Source organism: Lipotes vexillifer, unplaced genomic scaffold, assembly GCF_000442215.2.
Source record: "Lipotes vexillifer unplaced genomic scaffold, Lipotes_vexillifer_v1.1 scaffold301, whole genome shotgun sequence".
NCBI lineage: Eukaryota > Metazoa > Chordata > Mammalia > Artiodactyla > Lipotidae > Lipotes > Lipotes vexillifer.
In genome coordinates, this window is record NW_006792529.1 from 375,081 (window position 1) to 400,633 (window position 25,553).

The 25,553-nt window shown below is 36.7% G+C and overlaps 1 protein-coding gene across 7 annotated transcripts in view; it reads right to left on the bottom strand.

Annotated features, from left to right (window-relative positions):
* Positions 1-25,553, bottom strand: part of MAPK10 (mitogen-activated protein kinase 10) — a 365,788-nt gene that overhangs the window by 95,872 nt on the left and 244,363 nt on the right. For 5 of the 7 annotated variants that reach the window (XM_007465713.1, XM_007465709.1, XM_007465711.1 and 2 more), the window contains one exon: positions 999-1,128. In XM_007465713.1, the coding sequence (XP_007465775.1) occupies positions 999-1,128 (130 nt within the window). Of the gene's footprint in view, positions 1-998; positions 1,325-25,553 lie in introns of those variants that run through there. The other 2 variants (XM_007465715.1, XM_007465714.1) reach the window with 2 other exon arrangements.

Genomic DNA, 25,553 nt, shown 5'->3' on the forward strand with positions numbered 1-25,553 from the left:
GGAAAAAGAAACACTGTTATTGGGCCTAAATCCACATATTTTTATTTTAAATATCTTTCAACTAAACACTCATACATTTGCTTCTACTTAGTACCTTATGACAAATTCACCTGTTTATAAAACTTCACTGATAATTTCATGTATTCTGTGATTTTCATACTCAAGAAAAACTTTACAAGGAGTTATTATTATAGTTTTATAATAATTTATTTTTATTATATGTTTGTATGCAATAAATTATATATAAAATACTTATCATAATTTATTTATTAATTGTCTTTATTAAAATAAGACTTATCTCCCATTTATCCTTACTAAGAAGAACAGGAGCACAGAAAGAATTCTAGAGGCCTTTGCCGATGTTTGAAGAAGATTATATTCTGAAGTGAAGAAAGCCCTGTAATGGTGTTCCCTACTGAGTTCCAATGTGAAATGTTCTTGACAAGCCTGTTCTGAAGTACACTGCAGATATGTCCCTGCACGTTTGCCCAACCCTACAAAAAGCAAGGTGCCAAAGCACAGTGTGTACATTGAACAGTTGGAGGACACTGCCAGACTATAGCTAAAAGTAAAAGGAGATAAAAATCTTCAACTGTTAATAATTAAATTTAAATTTTTATAAAGAAACATAGCATATTGTTCTTTAAGATATTTTTGGTTTGGTTTTGGTTTGTTTGGGTGTTTTTTTTTAAATTTATTTTGGAAATGCATGAAGTTCTCTGGTTAATTTGGAGCAAGATAACCAAATATGTTTAATTTCTTAACAGGGAAATATCTATCAGATTCATCCCCTCCATGCCATATGATTTTCAGATGATTTTTAAGAAGAAAGCTACCATGAGCACAATGAAAGCAAATGTAGCATATGGGCAGGATAAACAATCTTAAGGGCAAAAATTGAAAAGTAAAGAAAGCTTTTCCTGCTCAAGTTGGCATACTGATCTTCTTTCCCCAATTTCACCACCTCCTACCACCAGAGCTTTAAAATAAGAACTCACGTTTTTATGGTTCACACACTTCATGAGGACCAGCTCCCGGTAAGCTCTCTTGGCATGCGTTTGGTTCTGAAAGGGTCTGCTGAGCTTCTTAATGGCCACATTTCTGTCAAGAGCAGCATCATACGCAGCACTGCAGAGACCCAAGAGCAATCCAGAATTAAGAAAAAAGGAGCCCTTAGAATTCCCGCCTACCAAACTAAAGATACAGATAAGGAAAATACTAGTTTGGAATCCTACTCAAATACCTGCTTCTCAAGCCACATGTCAATCAGGCTGTAAATAAAGACGTAAGAGTGACTAGTATAGAAACATTCTACTTGCTAGGAAAAGAAAAAGAGTATCTAGCCAAGAAAACAGCATGTAATTGCATCAGTGAGTCGGGGACAAAAGAAAGACAAGTGCTCAACTTTCCCACTGGCCATGCGACTGTGGCAAGTCATTTAATCTCTCTGGGCTTGAATTTCTCATCCACTAATATGTGATATTTAGCTGTAAAACTTTATTGTTCTTTGATCGTTTTCAGTGGACATTCATTCTTTCCCCACTCACAGGAAAAGTTTTGTTTTGTTTTGTGTTGTTTTTTGCGGTATGCAGGCCTCTCACTGTTGTGGCCTCTCCCGTTGCGGAGCACAGGCTCCAGATGCGCAGGCTCAGCGGCCATGGCTCACGGACCTAGCGCTCCGCGGCATGTGGGATCTTCCCGGACCGGGGGACGAACCCATGTCCCCTGCATCAGCAGGCGGACTCTCAACCACTGCGCCACCAGGGAAGCCCCCAAAGGACCAGTTCTTAAGATGTGACACTAATTGCCATGAATGCACAGGTGGGCTGATGCTCAAAGTGAACTCATTAACAATAACAAAGCTTGAAATAAGGAATGCAGTCAGACAGGGTTTCAGAAGCATAAATCATTACATTTAAATACAAAGACAGAAATGAATGCTACCAACATTTGAAGCTTTCAAGCCATTTGAAAAGAATTTACCATGCTTTATGTTTCTGCCATACTCAGAATACATGGGTTTAGGGATCAAATGAGGAAGTGAATCTCTTTTTGCTAAATATTATACCTAATGAACCCACTCACAAAGTTTTTTCCATCTCTGCAAATATGGGTTGTCCTGGACTTTGTCTTCGTTGCTAGGAAAGAAGGGAGCAATCAATATCCTACTGATCTACTGAATTGGAAGTGACATTAACCATTTAGGGCTCATGCCACTAAACTAAAAGATAAATAAGAGGTTCGCTGTATTGCAAATAGACTCACAAGAGAAGTTTGGACAAAGTCTTAGAGTTCATCTGGTCCATGCCTCCATTTAATACTTATTCCTCTCCAAAACACCTCCATCAAATTTTGACCAGTTTCTGCTTGAGCATCTTCAAAAACATGGACCCCTTTACATAAAGCCAGCTCATTCTGTTGTTGGAAAGCTCTTAGAGTTAGAAATGTCATCATTCTAATAAACAGAGTTGTCTCTCTGTGATTTCTACTAACTACTGTCAGCCCTGCCTTCCAGGGCAATTCAAAATAAAGTATTCCCTTTACATCATGACAAGCCCATAATGTTTGAAATCTATTAAAGGACCTTGCACAACGTCTGGCCTACTCTATAAGCACTCAGTAAGCACTCAATAACTCTTCGCTTTTCTTATTCCCCCCCTAGGTCTTTTCTTTCTTAAGCTAAATGGTCCTACCACCATTTGTCAGAGTATGATTTCAAGTCCTAGTACCATCTGGTCAGCTTCCTCTGAATATATTACAGTCTGTTGATGTCCTCTGAAAATGCCATTGTTACTCTAAGCATGGAGTGTCAGTGAAGACTAGGGAAAGGCTACCAACTCTTTCATTCATTCACTTGCTCATTCATTCTGTTGACACAGTTAATACAGCTAAGTCTGTCCTGGTTTCCTTGATAAATGCATCACACACTATTGATTCACAGTGAACATATGCTAATTAGAAATACTGTCTTTTTAAAAACTTGTGCTGCTATTCAACTCTGTATTTTAGCACTGGTACTTCTATTCTTGTGTTTGTTCTGTTCTTGTTAACCTATCAATGTCAGCACAAGAGTCAAATGGGCATACATCTTATAGGTAGTGTACAAGGGCAACAGTGAATTTGGAAATACAGGAATTAAACTTGCTTTCTGAAGCTAAGAAATTGTGTCAACAGGAAAGTAATCAGAACAGTCACCTTAAAGAGAAAGACTAAATTTTAAGCCAAAACAACTTAGGTGAAGTCATTAAAATATCTAAAGAAAGAATAGTAATTAGTCATGTGGGCCTAGGAAAGAGTAAGAGAGGTAAATTCTGGTACTGCCTGGTGAAATAAGAAAGTGTGCTCTCAGGTAGGTCCAGGGATCCAGTCAGCCAGGTGGAAATCCCTACTGTGACTGTCAGAGACTACAGCCAGTTAGCAATTTGATCTGTGTCTCTTTAGTCTGATTCTATCCTCTGCAGTCAAAATTCTACTCATAAGGCTCTCCTTCAGAATTCTGCATATAAGAATTATGCCCATATTTGGTTAGCTTGACTACTGCATGAGTCTTGTCGATGTAAGTTTGAGTCCCTGAGATACGGAACAGATCCTGGAGATAGTAGGCCCATGTGGGATGACTGAGAAAATGCTGCCCTCTGGGGATGTTGGCAGGTTCTGGCCAATTTCTCCTAGAAATGTTGTGATGTTCTCTCTCCCTCTGGTATCTCTTTCTTGAAGAAATTCTAGGTCTGAATCTCAGCACTACTGCTTACTAGATGTGAAGCTATGAGCAAGCCACTTACACTTTCTAGCATCAGTTTCCACATGCTTAAAAATGGAGGTAATAACAACCTGACAAGATTGTTAAAAGGAGTAAATGAGGTAGTAATGTATCTACAGCCCCTTGCCTAGAGTGTGCACTCAATAAATAATGACTATTACTAATTTTAAAGTCAATGTTCTTGCTGGAGTCATTGTGTAATGCAGGGCAGGATAAAATATATATATATATATTTTTGATATTTATCTGCTGTAATTGGACATGTATCTACTAATCAGCAGTTTTTAATCTTTCTACTAATTACAGATCCATTCAACTATACCACTATCCTGAGCACATTTCACAAGTTTGTCCTATGTTATAAAAGTCTGGGACAAAAGCCTTGTTAAAATCCAGACACATATAGCCATACAGTTCTATTACCTACCACTTTAATAAGCTATTTGGTGTGATTTGTTTTTAATGAAACCCCTATTCCCAGTCATCACTACATGCTTTCTTAATGACTCACAGTGTATCATTTCTAACCAATACTAGGACCAATATCAAGTTCAGTAGGTGTCTCTTATAACCTCCTTCTTCCTTCTAAAGAAATAACATTCGCCTATCTACAGTTGTATGGAATATGGTGGTTTGGCCCATTGAACTTCCATTTACTCCCTTGTATCATGCCTTCCTGTACTGAAGAGACTTGAGAGACACACATACAATTCCTAGATGCTTTTGCAGCTACTATTCTGGGTTCCAATATGGTCTTGCCAGGAAGATGCAACCGTGGGAGATTTGCAAGGCAAAAGTGAGGGTGGTCATCTTCTAACATTTCTTAGTTATCAAGCACAGTCTCAGGAAGATGTGAAATTTTCTTCTGAAGCAGTGATTCATGTCATTTTCCAGAATCCTGGGAGAGAAGATGGTTTGAAGCAGAGGCAACAGTGGTCTCCAGAGCCCAGTCACCAGCATGATGGAGTAATGATGGTAATAATGAGTGTACAGTTCCAGCTCTGTGATTGTCAAATCTTGGTTACAATCATGTATTCCAGAAGTTCAGTTTTTTTAGGATACTCTCAGAGGTTGGGGCTCCCATGGTGATTCATCTCTCTCATGTCTGGGAGTCCTTCCAGGAAGCCCAGACTAGAGTTCCCTTCTCCAGCACTTCCAATGATTTGCAAGCACCTGTATTAAATCTTTGCCTACTTATAATGTTTCTGCCTCCTGCCATGAACCCTGGCTGACATTATAATCTTTCCCATTTTCTGTACTTCCTCAGTGATTACTGGCAGCAGTTTAGCAAATACATCTGCAAATTGGAATCACTGGTTGCTGCATAGTCACAAATTAATGTCTGAAAGTTTTTTGTTACTCTGAAGTCCTTCTTTCTTTGAATCTTGGACTATAGAATTTTATTTTATTTCTTTCAGTGGCTTTTCTTTTTTTTTCCTTCATGCCGGTAAAAAAAGAGATAAATCTTTATGAAGGTTTTTCAGCAACTTCTAGCAACTTTCCAGCAATTCTTCTGAAAATTTTCTAGCAATTTCTTAACATACTCACTTCCACATCTATCAGGTTTATTCATGAAAGAAAGATACAGCCTTCCTTTGTTATGCTCCTGTCATTTAATCCAGTTTTATGATGCAATAAATCTATGTTTACCTCCTTGAATGTATTTATATAAACACACACACACATATCCCTGTAGGCAAGTCTTACTCTCAACATAAAATCAGTTGTTTTGATTTTTTTTCCTTCTGGAAATTGCAGACAACCTATTGCAAAGTTTTCTTCTTCCTAAGTCATAATTATTTATTTGATAATTTCTCTTATTCCCCTTCCCTATCACATTTAAAATGTTCTTGATCAATATTAACATGTTTGTTGGCAAAAAATTAAAAACTAAAAATTCCCTAGGCATTGTGAGAAGAACTTTATGGCTTAAAAAATTAAAATTAAAAAACCTTATCATTGGAGCACCTTAAACATCTTAAGCCATAGCTGGGCAAGCCAAATTCTGTCCTGGAATATATGCTGCACCCTTCACTGTTCTTTTCCCATGTTTCCATATTCTCACTTTGACCTTTACCAAAGGCCTGGACTTTAATTGAAAACTATCAAAAAATCTCTACCTCATGCCCTCAAATATCTCACTTTCATGCCCAAACATTATAGTCCCTAGACATGCTATCAAGACACTGACTCCACCACAGAGAAACATGTTGGCCAATCTGCAAAATCACCTCTGCCTCAAGGCTTTTGCATTGTTCCTTCTGCCAGGAATCCTCTTCCCACATCTTCACTTGCCTGACTCCATCTTGTAATTCAGGTTTCAGCCTAAATATAATCTCCTCAGTAGAGGCCTTCCCTAATCCCCATATCAAAAGTCAACAGTTGATTTTTTGGACTAATTTGTCATTGAATTGTTTGGCTATATCAATTTGCTTATATTTTGTTAGAGATACTTTTGATTACAAGTAATAGAATTATGACTAATAGTGGCTTAACTATCAAAGATCTTCATTATATCATACAATGGAAAGTCTAGAAGTAGGCATATCCCAGTTTCAGGAATACATTATAACTTTCATGGGCCCTAGGCACTTTTGGCTTCTGATTTTCTGCAAATTGTTTCTAAGCATGTTGAAAAAACAGCCAATAACAGAAATCCATTAGTGCATCAAAGGGAAGTGTAGGTGCTGTGATGCACTGCTAAGATTCCCCTTCAGGAATAAAGGACTTTTTATCCCAGCTCCTGGGAATGCTGCTGGCACACAGCCTCTCAGCTCTTCGTCCCCTCTGGTTATAACCTCAGCTGAAAAGAGCTGCCTAACTGAAGTTACACTCTCTTCTTGGGCAGCCTTCAATCAGCGACTAATAAATCTGGGGTTATGAAAGCCTGGGCACCTCACCCCAACTCAGGACAGCTAGGAAGGCTCATTCGCTCTTCAAAATTCCCAAAAGGGTCAGCTGAGGCATCCACTGAGATTTCACTGCAGCTGAACTTCTGACTTTGATTCCTTCCCTTCCTTTCCACAGCTGTAAACCCCCAAAACACTCCCTAATAAATCTCCTGCATACGATATCATCTCAAAGTGTATTTTCTGGGGAATGCAATATTTGACAAGCAGTAACTCATGACCAAATACAGCAATAAGCTGTGGAGTTCGCCTGAATCTTTTTCTAAGCAAAAGGCAGGGTCCCATTGTGGATGAAGGTGGCTGTGCTCAGAGCTCAACACCAAGAAAGCCATTTCACCTATGCAACAAACTAACCTAGATGACCAAGCCTAGTTATATAGATTCTAATCAACACCACTTCGCACTTTATGGACAACAGAGTTGAAGCAGGGGTAGCAAGGGGCTCAGAAGCCAAGCCCTGAAAGACAACACCAAAAGCAGCAGCTCTTCCAAACACTAGAAATTGAGTTAGTACTTTACAGCCCTTCAGCAAACTAGTGATGGGGGAGATCACACAAAGATTTACCACATGGATAATGAATGTGGGACTAGCTAAACAAACTCATTACCACAGAAAATAGATGAAAGTAAAGAAGATGGTTACCCTAAGCATAAGGCAACCACATTCTTGGAAATCAGGTTGATGGCACTAGTGAAGAATTGAAGGCTCCCAAAGACGTACTTCTTCATCTCAGTGAGATGGAGTGATAGGGTGCATGCAAGTGCTGCCTCTCTTTATATTCTTGTATCTTTGTGACAAGTTGTCTCACGGTCACCCTGCTGCCCTTAGTGACCATTCAGTGCACCACCCATGTATGATCCAGCTCATGATTTAAACTACAAAATCCACAAAGCTGCCAGGCTGCTATTTGATAGGCTAAGTAGTAAACTTGGGAAATTAGAGTTTAGCTTGATATGAAATATGTGAGGGTACAGAGGCTGGTCAGCCTGCTATAAAGCATATAGTGAGGATATAGAGAATAGTCAGAATATTCTTGCTACACTGATTTTGCCATTTGTGTGGCATAAATCTATAATTATTTACTTTTTAGTGTTTAGTAACGCTTTTTTAACTTTGTAATAAACCCTTTTGACAAAAATAAATAAAATTGAGACTGCATATTTAATTAAAATACTATATGCTATATAGATATAGTATAGACATAGTAATATAGTGTATATAGAGTATATATAGTATATATAGTATAGTATACTATAGTAATATGGTATATATATGTATGTGTATATATATATATATATATATATATATATATATATAATAGTAATAGTATGCTATACTATTTCTCATGTTTTCTTGGGCATGACTAATGAAAACCAGAAAATAATTCTCCTAAAGGAACATCAGTATCTATTTCAGAATTAGTAATTATTTTAAGAAGACTGTTTCCAAGGATGATAATTTAACACATGCACCTACAAAAAATGCATTTAAACCATGCCTTTTCATTTAGATCAAATGACTGTTCTTCTAAATTAATTTTGATTATTTTCTATCCCAAGGGGTATTTTTTTTGGATATGCACAAAAAGTTAAGCAACAGCTTGTTAATGTGTTGCCTCCATTAGCAGAAAAATAATTTTGAAAGCATTTAAATTATGTCTGCTTTATATCATTTTACCTGCTTTATATCAAATGCTTCAAATATAAAATCAGAACTTTTCAGTAACAGTTTGATTTTCTATAGTATAGTAGAAACTATACTAAACTATAGTATAGTTTGATTTTCTATAGTATAGTGGTTGTGATGCAAAAATAATTCACACTGAAACCAAGCAAACTACAATATTCTACAAATCAAAATAGAATGTGTATGTGCCAAGATTTTCAAATAGAATATATACATGGTTGGAATAACTTTATCACAAAATTTTGGAGACAAAGCTTATGCTGAATCAAAAAATAAAGATGCTTCAGCAAGGCAGTTAGCACTTCTTGACACCATTTATAATTCTGATTGAGGAATAACTTTTTATAAATAAGTCCTAAATTTCAGATGCTTTTTCCCCCCAAAATCACTTAGAAATCTTTAACCATAGTATTCAGTAAATGGAGCATCCCAATATTTCAACTCTTGAAATTTTAGGGAATAGCTATTATTATAAACAAATAATACTTGCAAATAAAAGCACACTGAAATGTGGTGGAAGGAACTGAAGCAAGAAAGGAACTGAACAAATCAAACAATAAAATCACGTTGAAAAAAGTCTTCTTCAGAAAAATACCAGTGAAACTGTATTACAAACAGATAGGACTAGGAAGTTTCAGTTGATTAAAATACATAAAGATATATGAAGAATAGTCATTTGTCTCATGTTATATTTTTAATATTTAGGTAATCTATATAAATACATTTTAAAATTTTACTTGTATTTGTATTCTTTTAATTAATTTAAACAAATTTCAATAGCACTATTTTGACACCCACCAATGTATTTTAGTGTGCCCTTTCACTGTCAAATTTTCCCAACTTAGAGATAAATGATATGATCCCCCGCTACTGATGGTCACTGTGCTTTTCTTGTTCAAAAGGTTTTTGCACATTGTTTCCACAAGATGGAAGAGGCAGAAGCAAGGAACTGCTCTTCCAGGGTTATTGCTACATTCTTACCTTTGGTCATTTCCTGGCAAAAAATTCAAAGTCTGATTTCTATTTAATAGTTTTATCTTACTATGATTTTCCTAATAAATCTGCATATAGGTTAGGTGAGTATCAGAACCTGGATGATGTCAGACTTAGCTAAGGAGTGGAAGTTTATTGAGCACATCATCTTTGTGTGTACAAGTAACTCTACTCTGAAATGACAACTCTCAAATTGGCCATGTAGTAAAAATGTGCTATGTCAAAAATTAACGGAACTAAAGACAGGAAGATGTCCCTTTGGCTCAGAGGTTGGTACTGCTTCTTGACACCTTCTGAATTAATGAGATCCATTAAGTGATGCACAGGAATCTCAAATGGTTCCTGCACACAGGACACATAATTATGACAGAAATAAGCTTCATTGCCCAGCCCACGGGCCTGCTCTCTCTTCCTCTGTGCCCGCCCCAGCACAGCATTTCTGGATTTATGATTGCCCTCACTTAGTCTGACAACTGGGGAAGCACTGCTAACAATGGATGACCCCCAACGTCTCTTGCCTCTGAAAATGTGTATTAGCTATTATTTACAGCCCCTGGGTTTCTTTCCTTTGTTACTGCTATGTTCCTCTTTGTCTACTATTTATCTTTTTTTTTAATTCACTTCCCTTACTCTGATATTTGGGCTGATATTTTTGAAATTGAATTCTATACCTGCAATAGTTTATTTGTATGATCATTACGGTATACTTATTATATATTGTCTTTTATTACCTTTTTTGCTATCCTCAAAGTTGTTGTGATCCTTAATGGTTAAAATCCTTAAGGGTTTAGCTCTGTATCCCCTACATGTTTGTTGCATGGAATTATATTTGCTATTGCTAGATGTTTATGTCCAGAGCTTTAAATATGTTAGGAAAATGGCATTATATAAGTTAAGGACAAAATTCAAATAAATGAAGCAGCATATTTTAACTTAATGCTGTGTTACTCGAGATGCCAAGATATTATCTGGCTAAGATGTCTTTCTCAAAGCTCCTGACTCACATATACAGATATCTACTGACCACCCCTAATTGGCTGTCTCAGAATTATATGAAAATTAATATGTCCATAACTGAATAAACCTCTGATTTCTCTCTCAACCTGTTTCTCTCTTAAACATCATTTGCTCAGGTATAGAAGTCATCTTGATCTTCTCTTCTCATCTCCTCCCCATATCCAATTCGTTAAGGTCTGCATTTACTTCCAATGTAAATTTTCAAATTAATCCACTTAACTCTAACTCCATTTCCACTACCATGAGCTACATGTACTGCAGAGACTGTTCCTTAAATGGTCTCCTAACATTAACTCTTGCTTCTCGACAATCTGCACCTCACCACCCTCATAGAGTCTAATTATATCTAAATTGGGCTATCCTTGGCACATTATTTTCTGTCTGAGGATGCTGCTCATTTTTAGCACCTATCAAGAAAATGTCTTGAAGTAACACGGCATTAATAAAATAACTAATAGAACCTCGTAAACTGTTACCAAAATTAAGTTAGCTTAACTTAAAAAAACCTGCCACACTGCTTGATTGTAAGTTCAATGAGGGCAGAAGCCACCTGAGTCCTGATCAGCATTATCCCCCCAGTTTTACTGAGATATAACTGACATATAACATTGTATTAGTCTGAAGTGCACAACAAAATTATATATGTATATATTGCAAAATCATTACCACAACAAGTTTAGCTAACATTCATTTCATTACCTCACTTAGTTACAAATTTTTCTTATAATGAGAACTTCTTTTAGCAACTTTCAAATATACAACACAGTATTGTTATCTATAGTCACCATGCTGTGCACCACATCCCCAGGACTTATTTATCTTATAACTGGAAGTTTATACCTTTTGACCACCTTCACCTATCCCTCCTCCCACTTCTAGCCCCATCTCTGGCAACCACCAATCTGTTTCTGTATTTATGAGTTCAATATTTTTTTTTAGATTCCACATATAAGTGTGATTATACAGTATTTGTCTTTCTCTGACTTATTTCACTTAGCATAATGCCCTCAAGGTCCATACATGTTGACACAAATGGCAGGAATCCCTTCTTTTTTAGGGCTGAATAATATTCCATTATATAAAATGGAATATTTTATAAAATTGATAGGCACTGAGGTTGTCTTCATGTCTTAGCCATTGTAAATAATGCTGCAATGAGACTCACTCACCTTTACTTACATTGAGAGTGTAGTACAATGTCTGGCATATAGTTGGCCCTAAATAAGTATTTTTTAAACAAGTAAACTAATCAGTGATCATAATACTCCTAATGGTAGAGCAAAGTGAATTATAGGTCTAAGATTTGTACAAACATGAGTCAAATCGCATATTGTTGAAGTCATATGCTTCATCTTTAAAATTCATGTAAAATTTTAATCCCATATATATCTATATTTGTTTTAATATAAAATTTCATTTCCCCATCAATACTTCAGTCTTCACATGAAATTTGAGTTCCAGGCACACCTGCCATATTTATCATGGGGCTTTGAGTGTCCCTGGCATGCTGCACCAGCACCCTTCCCTGTCCAGCCCTTACCCTGAAGCACAAAAACTCCAGTTTGAAAAGTGGGAAATTAACAAATAGGCTGGGTTTTTTTCACCAAAATTTTATTAGCATTTCTAGACAACAATAATATGACTGTAGCTTCATCCACCAGTAAATATTTTCCTAATAGCAAATAATTTACCAGATTCGCTTTAGGAAAGATCAACTAGATTCATCCTCATATTGATAGCTACTGATGTGAAGCCTAGGTAAACCCAAAATGTGAAGATTTGATATAATTGTTAACTCTAAGTCAAAAAAAGATTATGCATAGGCAATTTTGATTTTATTGTGGTATTATTCAAGTAATCATAGAAACTGGGATTGGGTTTCTTCCAACAAGAAGTTTTATGATTTGTATAGCACAGGTTGTCATTAACTTAGGCAGGAAAATCCCCGGGTTGCTAAGTTTTATACATGCAATAATCTTGTAAGATAGGCACTCTTAGTAATGCCATTGTTCAGGTGACAAATCTGAAGCTTATGTGACAAAGTGAGAGAGTGGCATGCACTTATATACACTACCAAACGTAAAATAGATAGCTAATGAGAAGCAGCCGCATAGCAGAGGGAGATCAGCTCGGTGCTTTGTGACCACCTAGAGGGGTGGGATAGGGAGGGTGGGAGGGAGACGCAAGAGGGACGGGATATGGGGATATATGTATATGTAACTGATTCACTTTGTTATAAAGCAGAGGCTAACACACCATTGTAGAACAATTATACTCCAATAAAGATGTTTAAAAAAAACCAAAAAAACTGAAGCTTAATAATAACGGCCAGTATTTATTAGCTCCAGCAGTTTTTTCCTCTGAATTCATTTGCTTCTAAAGTTCTTAATAGTTTCCATATACTAACTCATTTGATCCTCATTAAAATCATATGAAATAAGTATTATTATGATCTTGTTATAGTTATTTTTACTATTCTTGCAACTTTTCCACAAGTTTAAAATTATTTCAAAATAAAAGTTTGACATCTTTATTATAAATATATAGGAGTATAGCATACATCTGAAAAATTAAAATGTAACTGATATCATATGACTGGGACAGTATGAAATCTCCTAATTTTCCTCCAGTTTTTATTATTAGAATTGTTTACATTTTCTTTATTATCCCTATTATTAAATCCAAAACTACAAATATTTGCAAGCCATTCCACTAAGATGGCAGCCTTTCTGATTCTTATTTCACAGTTAATTCTTCTTCATTCACTTATACATTCAACAAATAGTTAAATAATATTTATTTACAAAATTGAAAGAACTGATAATAGAAAAATCACTTCATGATAATAACTAAATTTTGCACTTATTGTCTGGACAGATATTAGCTAACTTGCTGTATTTTTACAGAAAATTGGTGAACTAGTAGAGCTAAGGAAAACTGGGGCACAGAGTGGTTAAATAACTTGCTCATGAGACAATTAGTACGTGAGTGATCTGGAGATAGAATGCTCACTGGTTATAGTTTTACTCCTTATATTTATAAAAGAAACAAAAATTGAGCTTCCAGGAAATACATTAAAGCATTAAAAAAAAAAATCACAAAATTTTTTTTGTTAGATAATTTCTTTGAGAAACATGGTAAAACCAGATAAATGGCTGGTAAATTCTGCAGGTGTTAGTTGTTTTTTGTTTGTTTTAAACTAACATGATGATTGTTCATCAAAAGTTTAGTTCTATATAGTATCCTTCTCACAAAAGCTGTCTTCCTAAGAATTTTAAACAGTGATAGAAAATTGGCACTTTGAGACTATACATTGGAATTTCTTTGCACAACTATGTAAAAAGAACCACACCTATCAAATACAATTATTGATTTTACTCCTAAATGCATGCCTGCCTTTTGTGCTCTCCATCTTCTCCCTGTTGGTTTGTATTGTTAACAACCTGTTTACTGACCTCCAAATGGGTTTCCTGACAAGCTGTTATTAACAGCCCTCCCACTGCATCCTGCTTTTGTGGTTTTATGTGTGCTCAGTTTAGGAACCCAAGGCACCCAACACTCATAAGCACCAAAATGGAAACGAGATTTATTTATGTACTCTTCTGTGATGCAGTCTGAGTTTAGAGAAAGGTCAGAATGTACAAAACTCAATAACAAAACAAAATAACAAAACAAAATAACAATAATAACAAAAATTCTCTTCTCACAAAGGTTCTTTCTGTGTCACTGGTAAAGATGAAAGCATTGTGTATGTATGTATGCATGTGTGCATATGTGTGTATGCACACATGCATATGTATTTTTATTAATCATCTATTCTGGGGCACCATAATTAATATATAGATGAAACCATATGAACACAAATTCTATGTCCTCTAGGATAATAAAAATAATCCCTCTCTTTGTCCTTTGTCTAAACACTATAAGGAAATGGAATTCCATTGTAACATTTCTTTTTAATTTGAACTAATACTGTTTTGAAAATCAAGTTCATTTAAGACTGTTTCATGGCTATCTCTTTTTTCACTAAACAAAAATTCACTGGTCTTCTATCATGTCTCTATTTTTACTTACTGGATATATTTATTTGGATAAAGTAAAAAACCATAGAAGAAGGTTAAATTTTACTAGATCATGTCACATAATTAAGCAAAAACTTGCTAAAATGTATTGTGATATATACAAAAAAGAACAAGTTTAGTTTCTTGTACTCAAAAACTAAACTTGTTCTTTTTTGTATATATCTGGGGGACTACCTAATACAGGAATAAAATATGAACTGAAAATATTAGCTCAAAAATGAGAAAGGAAATACTAGTCACTAATGGAAAAGTCTAGTTTTAAGGAAATATTGAGGATGGCAAAGAGGATAATTGCTAGAGGTGATAAAATAGTGTGGGATATAGTTGCAAGTGTAGGGATCGGTTTATACAGGATAAAACACTGCACAGCATCAGCCAGAAAAGTAGCCTAAATGGGTTCAGATGCCAGTACATAGGTAGAGATGGGGTGGTGGTGAAGAACTTGTTCATTTCTGTTGGCTTTTAGTTTTGCAGTGAAATGGGAAGCAAGATCATCAGCTGAGAGGAGGATGGGGGAAAGGTTTTTAGAGTTTTGAGGGCAGGGTGAAGGGATAAAATTGTCACCAAGGATGGTAGAAATGTAAGGGACTAGAGTTTCTGGGCAGTAGTAAACGCCCACTTAATCTTTTGGTCTTGAATTTAGGAGCACACAGTCAACATGACTAAATGTTTTTCTCCAGCCACGTTCATCTGTCTTAGTGGAGAGGAGTTAGATTTAACCATTATTTGAGTTTTGCCAGGCAGAAAGAGAGAAGATAGCTGAGAGTTTATGTATGGGATAGAGTATAATAAGAGACACAATATCTAGGCTGTGTAAGGAGGAAAATGAGTACACGAGGGTGGTCAGGAACAGAGAAATGATAGAAGATTGTAGATTGTAGGTCCTTGTGGAATTGGAAAGAGGGTGCTAGTATCAAATGTATCGCTCATTCTAGAAACAAAAATTTCAGTTGAGGTAGTTAATGTAGCTTCATTTTGATCATTGAAAACATATATAAACTAGATCTTGTGGGTAGTTTTGCTTGTTATGTTTTTATTATCTAGCTAACAGGCATACAGAAAGTTTAAAACTCAAGGAGAAATATAGAAAAAAATAAACATGGAGAATTATCACTGCAGAATGTGGCATTGAATTTGAGGATTTAATAAAACCCAAATTGCATGTCAAAACTAATATATCAGTTTTGAAAAGGACAGTTAGGGAAATACATACTTAGCTAGGGACTTAGCATCTGTACTAATTGTTGTATTTTTAAAACAAGAACTATAATTTCCCCCCAGTTTATATCATAAACTATAGCTTTATTGCAGTTTCAAGGTAGAAAATATGAAAGGAAAAAAAAATTAAAAAGAGGTCCCACGAGTTTATGATAAGATTACTGGCAACATGTTGTGCCAGAAATGCAATTAGTCAATTGTTTCAGCATAAATCCTGTTTATAAGTCAGTAACTGCTGTAAAATGTTAATGTTCAAAAACGTTCTGTTTGCTATGAAATATTTTTAAATTGTGTTATTTATGAGACAATGCAAATAACATTTTACATGAATGCTGATATTGACTATCAAAATACCATATTTAAATTGTAAAATAAGAATTTGAAATACTTACTTGGAAAACACAGCCAACAATATTTAATAAGAGTAGTGAAATAAACTGAAGTGTACCAGATTAGAAAGGGTTTACCAAATATGAACTCAATGAAATACCAACCTAGAACTTAATTCCAGTGGTCACCTCATTTTTGTTCTGCCTTTAGTCAGATGATAAGATACTATTCTAGTCCATAAAGGTCTCAATAATGAGTTAATAAGCAATTTATGTAATCCTTCATACTTAGATAAAACTTGGATACAGTTCTTCTGTAATTTTCTTGCCACTGCATGTTGAGTTAAAGTATTGAATAGTATAGAAGTTATTCTTGCAATGATTTTATATTGCACTTTGGTGACTGTTGAAAAGAAAACTCAAACAGAACACAATTTTTGTATTGGGAAGTGCATCTAGGCAAACATATTTATCTTATTGAAGATTAACAGCTAACATGACTTTTGAAACTATAGATTGACTGTGATAGTCATAAAAAATACATGTTCAAGACTATGAAGTCAACCTGATAAATTTTGTCATATAGTTCAACAAAAATTTGCTTCTAATATTTCTGATCTCAATCTCAATTCCAGTTCCTTTAACTTACAAATATTATGTTTTAAAAGAGCAAGTCACATGCATTTTATACTTAAATTTTCAAGAGTTAAGACCATTATCTCTTTTTTCTCCACCTTCTCTTCCATCAACTTCCCCTTGTAAAAGGCAGAATCGGAGTGGCTGCAGACATTTCGGGACCTGACTAAGGGAAAATTAAGTTAAGAATAAATTTATTTTGGTTCAGTGGGTTACTATAGGCTTCACAGTCATTTATATATTTAAATTATTGCAATTTTCAGGGATTAGACATGCATGCTAAGAATATTGCAACCTCTGGGCACATTCACCTGGTGCCCAATGTTGTAACAGGAAGTGGCAGGACCAGAAATTATATCACAACGTGAATACTGCCTGACACTGGAAGTATGCAGGTATGTAGATGGTGGTGGAGAAACAATATTTGAAATATATGAAGCCAGAAGATAGTCTGTAAACAACTTTTTCAACCATTACAGCCCATATATAAAAGAAACTAGAGTTTTTGCGAAACTTGACAACAATTCTAAACATGTATATGAATTGTGAAGCTGAAAAAATACTTTCTAAACTCTCAATATTAAAAGGTAAGTTTTGAAGAAATTTGGAAATGATATATCTGATAAAAGGTTCATATTCAAAATATACAAAGAATCCATACAACTCAACATCAAACACAAAAAAACAAACAAAACCAAAACCAAAAAGTACCACAAACAACTAGATTAAAAAGTGGGCAGGGAACCTAAACAGACATTTTTCCAAAGAAGGCATACAGATGGGAAACAGACACATGGAAGATGTTCAACATCACTAATCATTAGGGAAATGCAAATCAAAACCACAATGAGGTGGAGGAGCTTCAAGATGGCAGAAGAGTAAGACACGGAGATCACCTTCCTCCCCACAAATACATCAGAAATACATCTACACGTGGAACAACTCCTACAGAACACCTACTGAATGCTGGCAGAAGACCTCAGACCTCCCAAAAGGCAAGAAACTCCCCACGTATCTGGGTAGGGCAAAAGAAAAAAGGAAAAACAGAGACAAAAGAACAGGGACGGGAACTGCACCAGTGGGAGGAAGCTGTGAAAGAGGAAAGGTGTCCACACACTGGAAGCCCCTTCGCAGGCGGAGACTGCGGATGGCGGAGGAGGAAAGCTTCGGAGCCGCGGAGGAGAGCGCAGCAACAGGGGTGCGGAGGGCAAAGCGGAGAGATTCCCGCACAGAGCATCGTTGCCGACCGGCACTCACCAGCCCGCGAGGCTTGTCTGCTTACCCGCCGGAGCGGACGGGGGCTGGGAGCTGAGGCTCGGGCTTCGGTTGGAGTGCAGGGAGAGGACTGGTGGCATGAACACAGCCTGAAGGGGGCTAGTGTGCCACGGCTGGCAGGGTGGGAGTCCAGGAAAACGTCTGGAGCTGCCTAAGAGGCAAGAGACTTTTTCTTCCCTCTTTGATACCTCATGCGCGAGGAGAGGGGATTAAGAGCACTGCTTAAAGGAGCTCCAGAGACGGGTGCGAGCTGCGGTTATCAGCACGGACCCTAGAGATGGGCATGGGACACTAAGGATGCTGCTGCAGCCACCAAGAAGCCTCTGTGCAAGCACACGTCACTATCCACACCCCCCTTCCGGGGACCCTGGGCAGTCCGCCACTGCCAGGGTCCCGTGATCCAGCGACAACTTCACGGGGAGAACACACAGCGCACCTCAGGCTGGTGCAACGTCACGCCGGCCTCTGCCACCTCAGGCTCAACCTACATCCATACCCCTCCCTCCCCCCGGCCTGAGTGAGCCAGAGCCCCCGAATCAGCTGCTCCTTTAACCCCATCCTGTCTGAGCGAAGAACAGACGTCCTCAGGCGACCTACACACATAGGCGGGTCCAAATGCAAAGCTGAAACCTGGAAGCTGTGTGAACAAAGAAGAGAAAGGGAAATTTCGCCCAGCAGCCTCAGGAGCAGCAGATTAAATCTCCACAATCGATTTGATGTACCCTGCATTTGTGGAATACCTGAATAGACAACAAATCATCCCAAATTGAGGAGCTGGACTTTGGGAGCAAAGATATAGATATATTTTTCCCTTTTTCTCTTTTTGTGAGTGTGTATGTGTATGCTTCTGTGTGTGATTTTCTCTGTATAGCTTTGTGTTTACCATATGTCCTAGGGTTCTATCTATCCTTTTTTATTTTTTTTTTTACTTAAAAAAATTTTTTTCTTCATAATTATTTTTTTTAATTTTAATAACTTTTATTTTATCTTCTTTCTTTCTTTCTTTCTTTCCATTTTTGTCTCCCTTTTATTCTGAGCCATGTGGATGAAAGGCTCTTGGTACTCGAGCCAGGCATCAGGGCTGTGCCTCTGAGGTGGAAAAGCCAAGTTCAGGGCACTGGTCCACCAGAGACCTGCCAGCTCCACGTAATATCAAACAGCAAAAATCTCCCAGAGATCTCAATCTCAGCGCCAAGATCCAGCTTCGCTCAACGACCAGCAAGCTACAGTGCTGCACAGGCTATGCCAGACAACAAGCAAAACAGGAACACAACCCCACCCATTAGCAGAGAGGCTGCCTAAAATCATAATAAGGCCACAGACACCCCAAAACACACCACCAGACGTGGACCTACCCACCAGAAAGACAAGATACAGCCTAATCCACCAGAACACAGGCACTAATCCCCTCCACAAGGAAGCCTACACAACCCACTGAACCAACCTTAGCCACTGGGGACAGACACCAAAAACAACAGGAAATACGAAGCTGCAGCCTGCAAAAAGGAGACCCCAAACACAGTAAGTTAAGCAAAATGAGAAGACAGAGAAACACACCTCAGTTGAAAGAGCAAGATAAAAACCCACCAGACCTAACAAATGAAGAGGAAATAGGCAGTCTACCTGAAAAAGTATTCAAAATAATGATAGTAAAGATTATGCAAAATCTTGGAAATAGAATAGAGAAAATACAAGAAACGTTTAACAAGGACCTAGAAGAACTAAAGAGCAAACAAACAATAATGAACAATACAATAAATGAAATTAAAAATTCTCTAGAAGGGATCAATAGCAGAATAACTGAGGCAGAAGAATGGATAAGAATGGACCTGGACGATAAAATAGTGGAAATAACTACTGCAGAGCAGAATAAAGAAAAAAGAATGAAAAGAACTGAAGACAGTCTCAGAGACCTCTGGGACAACATCAAATGCAACAACATTCGAATTATAGGGGTACCAGAAGAAGAAGAGAAAAAAAAGGGACTGAGGAAATATTTGAGGAAATTATAGTTGAAAACTTCCCTACTATGGGAAAGGAAACAGTTTATCAAGACCAGGAAGCACAGAGAGTCGCATACAGGATAAATCCAAGGAGAAACATGCCAAGACACATATTAATCAGACTATCAAAAATTAAATACAAAGAACAAATATTAAAAGCAGCAAGGGAAAAATGACAAATAACACACAAGTGTATCCCCATAAGATTAACAGCTGATATTTCAACAGAAACACTGTTTCTTCAGCCAGAAGGGAGTGGCAGGACATATTTAAAGTGATGAAGGAGAAAAACCTACAAACAAGATTATTCTAACCAGCAAGGATCTCATTCAGATTTGATGGAGAATTTAAAACCTTACAGACAAGCAAACGCTAAGAGAATTCAGCACCACCAAACCAGCTTTACAAAAAATCCTAAAGGAACTTCTCTAGACAGGAAACACAAAAGAAGGAAATGACCTACAATAACAAACCCCAAACAATTAAGAAAATTGTAATAGGAACATACATATCGATAATTACCTTAAATGTAAATGGATTAAATGCTCCTACCAAAAGACATAGACTGGCTGAATGGATACAAAAACAAGACCCATATATATGCTACCAAAAAGAGACCACTTCAGACCTAGGGACACATACAGACTGAAAGTGAGGGGATGGAAAAAGATATTCCATGCAAATGGAAATCAAAAGAAAGCAATTCTCAAAAGGAGTAGCAATTCTCATAGCAGACAAAATAGACTTTAAAACAAAGACTATTACAAGAGACAAAGAAGGACACTACATAACAATCAAGGGATCAATCCAAGAAGAAGATATAACAATTGTAAATATTTATGCACCCAACATAGGAGCACCTCAATACATAAGGCAAATACTAACAGCCATATAAGGGGAAATCGACAGTAACACAATCATATTAGGGGACTTTAACAAACCACTTTCACCAATGGACACATCATCTAAAATGAAAATAAATAAGGAAATTTTAAATGATACATTAAACAAGATGGACTTAACTGATATTTATAGGACATTCCATCTAAAAACAACAGAATACACTTTCTTCTCAAGTGCGCATGGAACATTCTCCAGGATAGATCATATCCTGGGTCACAAATCAAGCCTTGGTAAATTTAAGATAATTGAAATCATATCAAGTATCTTTTCCGACCACAATGCTATGAGATTACATACCAATTACAGGAAAAACTCTGTAAAAACTGCAAACACATTGAGCCTAAACAATACACTACTTAATAACCAAGAGATCACTGAAGAAATCAAAGAGGAAATCAAAAAATACCTAGAAACAAATGACAATGGAGACATGACGAGCCAAAACCTATGGGATGCAGCAAAAGCAGTTCTAAGAGGGAAGTTTATAGCAATACAATCCTACCTTAAGAAACAAGAAACATCTCAAATAAACAACCTAATCCTACACCTAAAGCAATTAGAGAAAGAAGAACAAAAAAAAACCCAAAGTTAGCAGAAGGAAAGAAATCATAAAGATCAGATCGGAAATAAATGAAAAAGAAATGAAGGAAACGATAGCAAAGAAGAATAAAACTAAAAGCTGGTTCTTCGGCTTCCCTGGTGGCGCAGTGGTTGAGAGTCCACCTACCAATGCAGGGGACACGGGTTAGTGCCCTGGTATGGGAAGATCCCCCATGCTGAGCCTGTGAGCCATGGCCGCTGAGCCTGCGCGTCCGGAGCCTGTGCTCTGCAATGGGAGAGGCCACAACACTGAGAGGCCCTCGTACCACAAAAAATAAAAAAATTAAAAAAAATAAAAGCTGGTTCTTTGAGAAGATAAACAAAATTGATAAACCATTCACCAGACACTTCAAGAAAAAAAGGGAGAAGACTCAAATCAATAGAATTAGAAATGAAAAAGAAGTAACAATGGACACTGCAGAAATACAAAGGATCATGAGAGATTACTACAAGCAACTCTCTGAAAATAAAAAGGACAACCTGGAAGAAATGGACAAATTCTTAGAAATGCACAACGTTCTGAGACTGAACAGGGAAGAAATAGAAAATCAGAATGGACCAATCACAAGCACTGAAATTGAAACTGTGATTAAAAATCTTCCAACAAACAAAAGCCCAGGACCAGATGGCTTCACAGGAGAATTCTATCAAACATTTAGAGAAGAGCTAACACCTATCCTTCTCAAACTCTTACAAAACATAACAGCGGGAGGAACACTCCCAAACTCATTCTATGAGGCCACCATCACCCTGATACCAAAACCAGACAAGGATGTCACAAAGAAAGAAAACTACAGGCCAATATCACTGATGAACATAGATGCAAAAATCCTCAACAAAATACTAGCAAACAGAATCCAACAGCACATTAAAAGGATCATACACCATGATCAAGTGGGGTTTATCCCAGGGTTGCAAGGATTTTTCAATATACTCAAATCAATCAATGTGATACACCATATTAACAAATTGAAGAATAAAAACAATATGATCATTTCAATCGATGCAGAAAGAGCTTTTGACAAAATTCAACACCGATTTATGATAAAAAACCCTCCAGAAAGTAGGCATAGAGGGATCTTACCTCAATGTAATAAAGGCCATATATGACAAACCCACAGCCAACATCATCCTCAATGGTGAAAAACTGAAAGTATTTCCACTAAGATCAGGAACAAGACAAGACTGCCCACTCTCACCACTCTTATTCAACATTGTTTTGGAAGTTTTAGCCACAGCAATCAGAGAAGAACAAGAAATAAAAGGAATCCAAATTGAAAAAGAAGAAGTGAAGCTGTCACTGTTTGCAGATGACATGATACTATACATAGAGAATCCTAAAGATGCTACCAGAAAACTACTAGAGCTAATCAATGAATTTGGTAAAGTAGCAGGATACCAAATTAATGCACAGAAATCTCTAGCATTCCTATACACTAATGATGCAAAATCTGAAAGTGAAATTAAGAAAACACTCCCATTTACAACTGCAACAAAAAGAATAAAATATCTAGGAATAAACCTACCTAAGGAGACAAAAGACCTGTATGCAGAAAACTATAAGACACTGATGAAAGAAATTAAAGATGATACAAATAGATGGAGAGATATCCCATGTTCTTGGATTGGAAGAATCAACATTGTGAAAATGACTCTACTACCCAAAGCAATCTACAGATTCAATGCAATCCCTATCAAACTACCACTGGCATTTTTCACAGAACTATAACAAAAAATTTCACAATTTGTATGGAAACACAAAAGACCCCGAATCACCAAAGCAACTTTGAGAAAGGAAAATGGAGCTGGAGGAATCAGGCTCCCTGACTTCAGACTATACTACAAAGCTACAGTAATCAAGACAGTATGGTACTGGCACAAAAACAGATATATAGATCAATGGAACATGATAGAAAGCCCAGAGATAACCCCACACACATAAGGTTACCTTATCTTTGATAAAGGAGGCAAGAATATAGAGTGGAGAAAGGACAGCCTCTTCAATAAGTGGTGCTTGGAAAGCTGGACAGGTACATGTAAAAGTATGAAATTAGAACACTCCATAACACCATACACAAAAATAAACTCAAAATGGATTAAAGACCTAAATGTAAGGCCAGAAGCTATCACACTCTTAGAGGAAAACATAGGCAGAACACTCTATGATATAAATCACAGTATGATCCTTTTTAACCCACCTTCTAGAGAAATGGAAATAAAAACAAAAATAAACAAATGGGACCTAAAGAAACTTCAAAGCTTTTGCACAGCAAAGGAAGCCATAAAAAAGACGAAAAGACAACCCTCCGAATGGGAGATAATATTTGTAAATGCAGCAACTGACAAAGGATTAATCTCCAAAATTTACAATCAGTTCATGCAGCTCAATATCAAGAAAACCAACAACCCAATCCAAAAATGGGCAGAATACCTAAATAGACATTTCTCCAAAGAAGATATACAGATTGCCAAGAAACACATGAACGAAAGCTCAACATCATTAATCATTAGAGAAATACAAATCAAAACTACAATGAGATTTCATCTCACACCAGTCAGAATGGCCATCATCACAAAATCTACAATCAATAAATGCTGGAAAGGGTGTGGAGAAAAGGGAAGTGTCTTGCACTGTTGGTGGGAATGTAAATTGATACAGCCACTATGGAGAACAGTATGGAGTTTCCTAAAAATACTAAAAATAAAACTACCATACCACCCAGCAATCCCACTACTGGGCATATACCCTGAGGAGACCATAATTCAAAAAGAGTCATGTACCAAAATGTTCATTGCAGCTCTATTTACAATAGCCAGGATATGGAAGCAACCTAAGTGTCCATCAAGAGATGAATGGATAAAGAAGATGTGGCCCATATATACAATGGAATATTACTCAGCCATAAAACAAAATGAAACTGAGTTATTTGTAGTTTGGTGGATGGACCTAGAGTCTGTCATACAGAGTGAAGTAAGTCAGAAGGAGAAAAACAAATACTGTATGCTAACACATATATATGGAATCTAAGAAAAAAATATGGTCATGAAGAACTTAGGGGCAAGATGGGAATAAAGACACAGACCTACTAGAGAATGGACTTGAGGATATGGGGAGGGGGAAGGGTAAGCTGGGACAAAGTGAGAGAGTGGCATGGACATATATACACTACCAAACGTAAAATAGATAGCTAGTGAGAAGCAGCCGCATAGCAGAGGGAGATCAGCTTGGTGCTTTGTGACCACCTAGAGGGGTGGGATAGGGAGCGTGGGAGGGAGGGAGACGCAAAAGGGAAGAGATATGGGAACATATGTATATATATAACTGATTCACTTTGTTTTAAAGCAGAAACTGACACACCATTGTAAAGCAATTATACTCCAGTAAAGATGTTTTAAAAAAAAAATCAAAGAAAAAACAACCACAATGAGATATCAACTCACACCTATCAAAATAACTGTTACAAAAAAAACCAACAAATAACAAGTGTTGGTGAGGATGTGGAGAAAAGGGAACACTCGTGCACTGCTGGTGAAAATGTAAATTGGTGCAGCAAGTATGGAAAACAATATGGATGTTCCTCAAAAAACTAAAAATAGAACTACCATAGGATCTAGCAATTCCACTTCTGGATATTTTTCCAAAGAAAACAAAAAAACACTAATTCAAAAGATATATGCACCCCTATGTTCATCAGGGCATTATTCACAGTAGCCAAGATATGGAAGCAACCTAAGTGTACCTCGATAGATGACTGAATAAAGATGATGTGTTATATATGTACAACGGAAGATTACTCAGCCATAAAAAAATATTTCAATCTTGTCATTTGTGACAACATGGATAGAGCTAGAGGGTATTATGCTAAGTGAAATAAGTCAGACAGAGAAAGACAAATACCATATGATTTCATTTATATGTGAAATCTTAAAAAAACAAACAAACATAAGAAAACAGAAACAGACTCATAGATACAGAGAAAAAAACTAATGGTTGCCAGAGGGGAGGGAGATTGGGGGGTGAGTGAAATAGGTGACAGAAATTAAGAGGTACAAACTTTAACTTATAAAATAAATAAGTTCCAGGGATATATGTACAGCATAGGACATATAGTCAATAATATTGTAATAACTTTGTATGGTG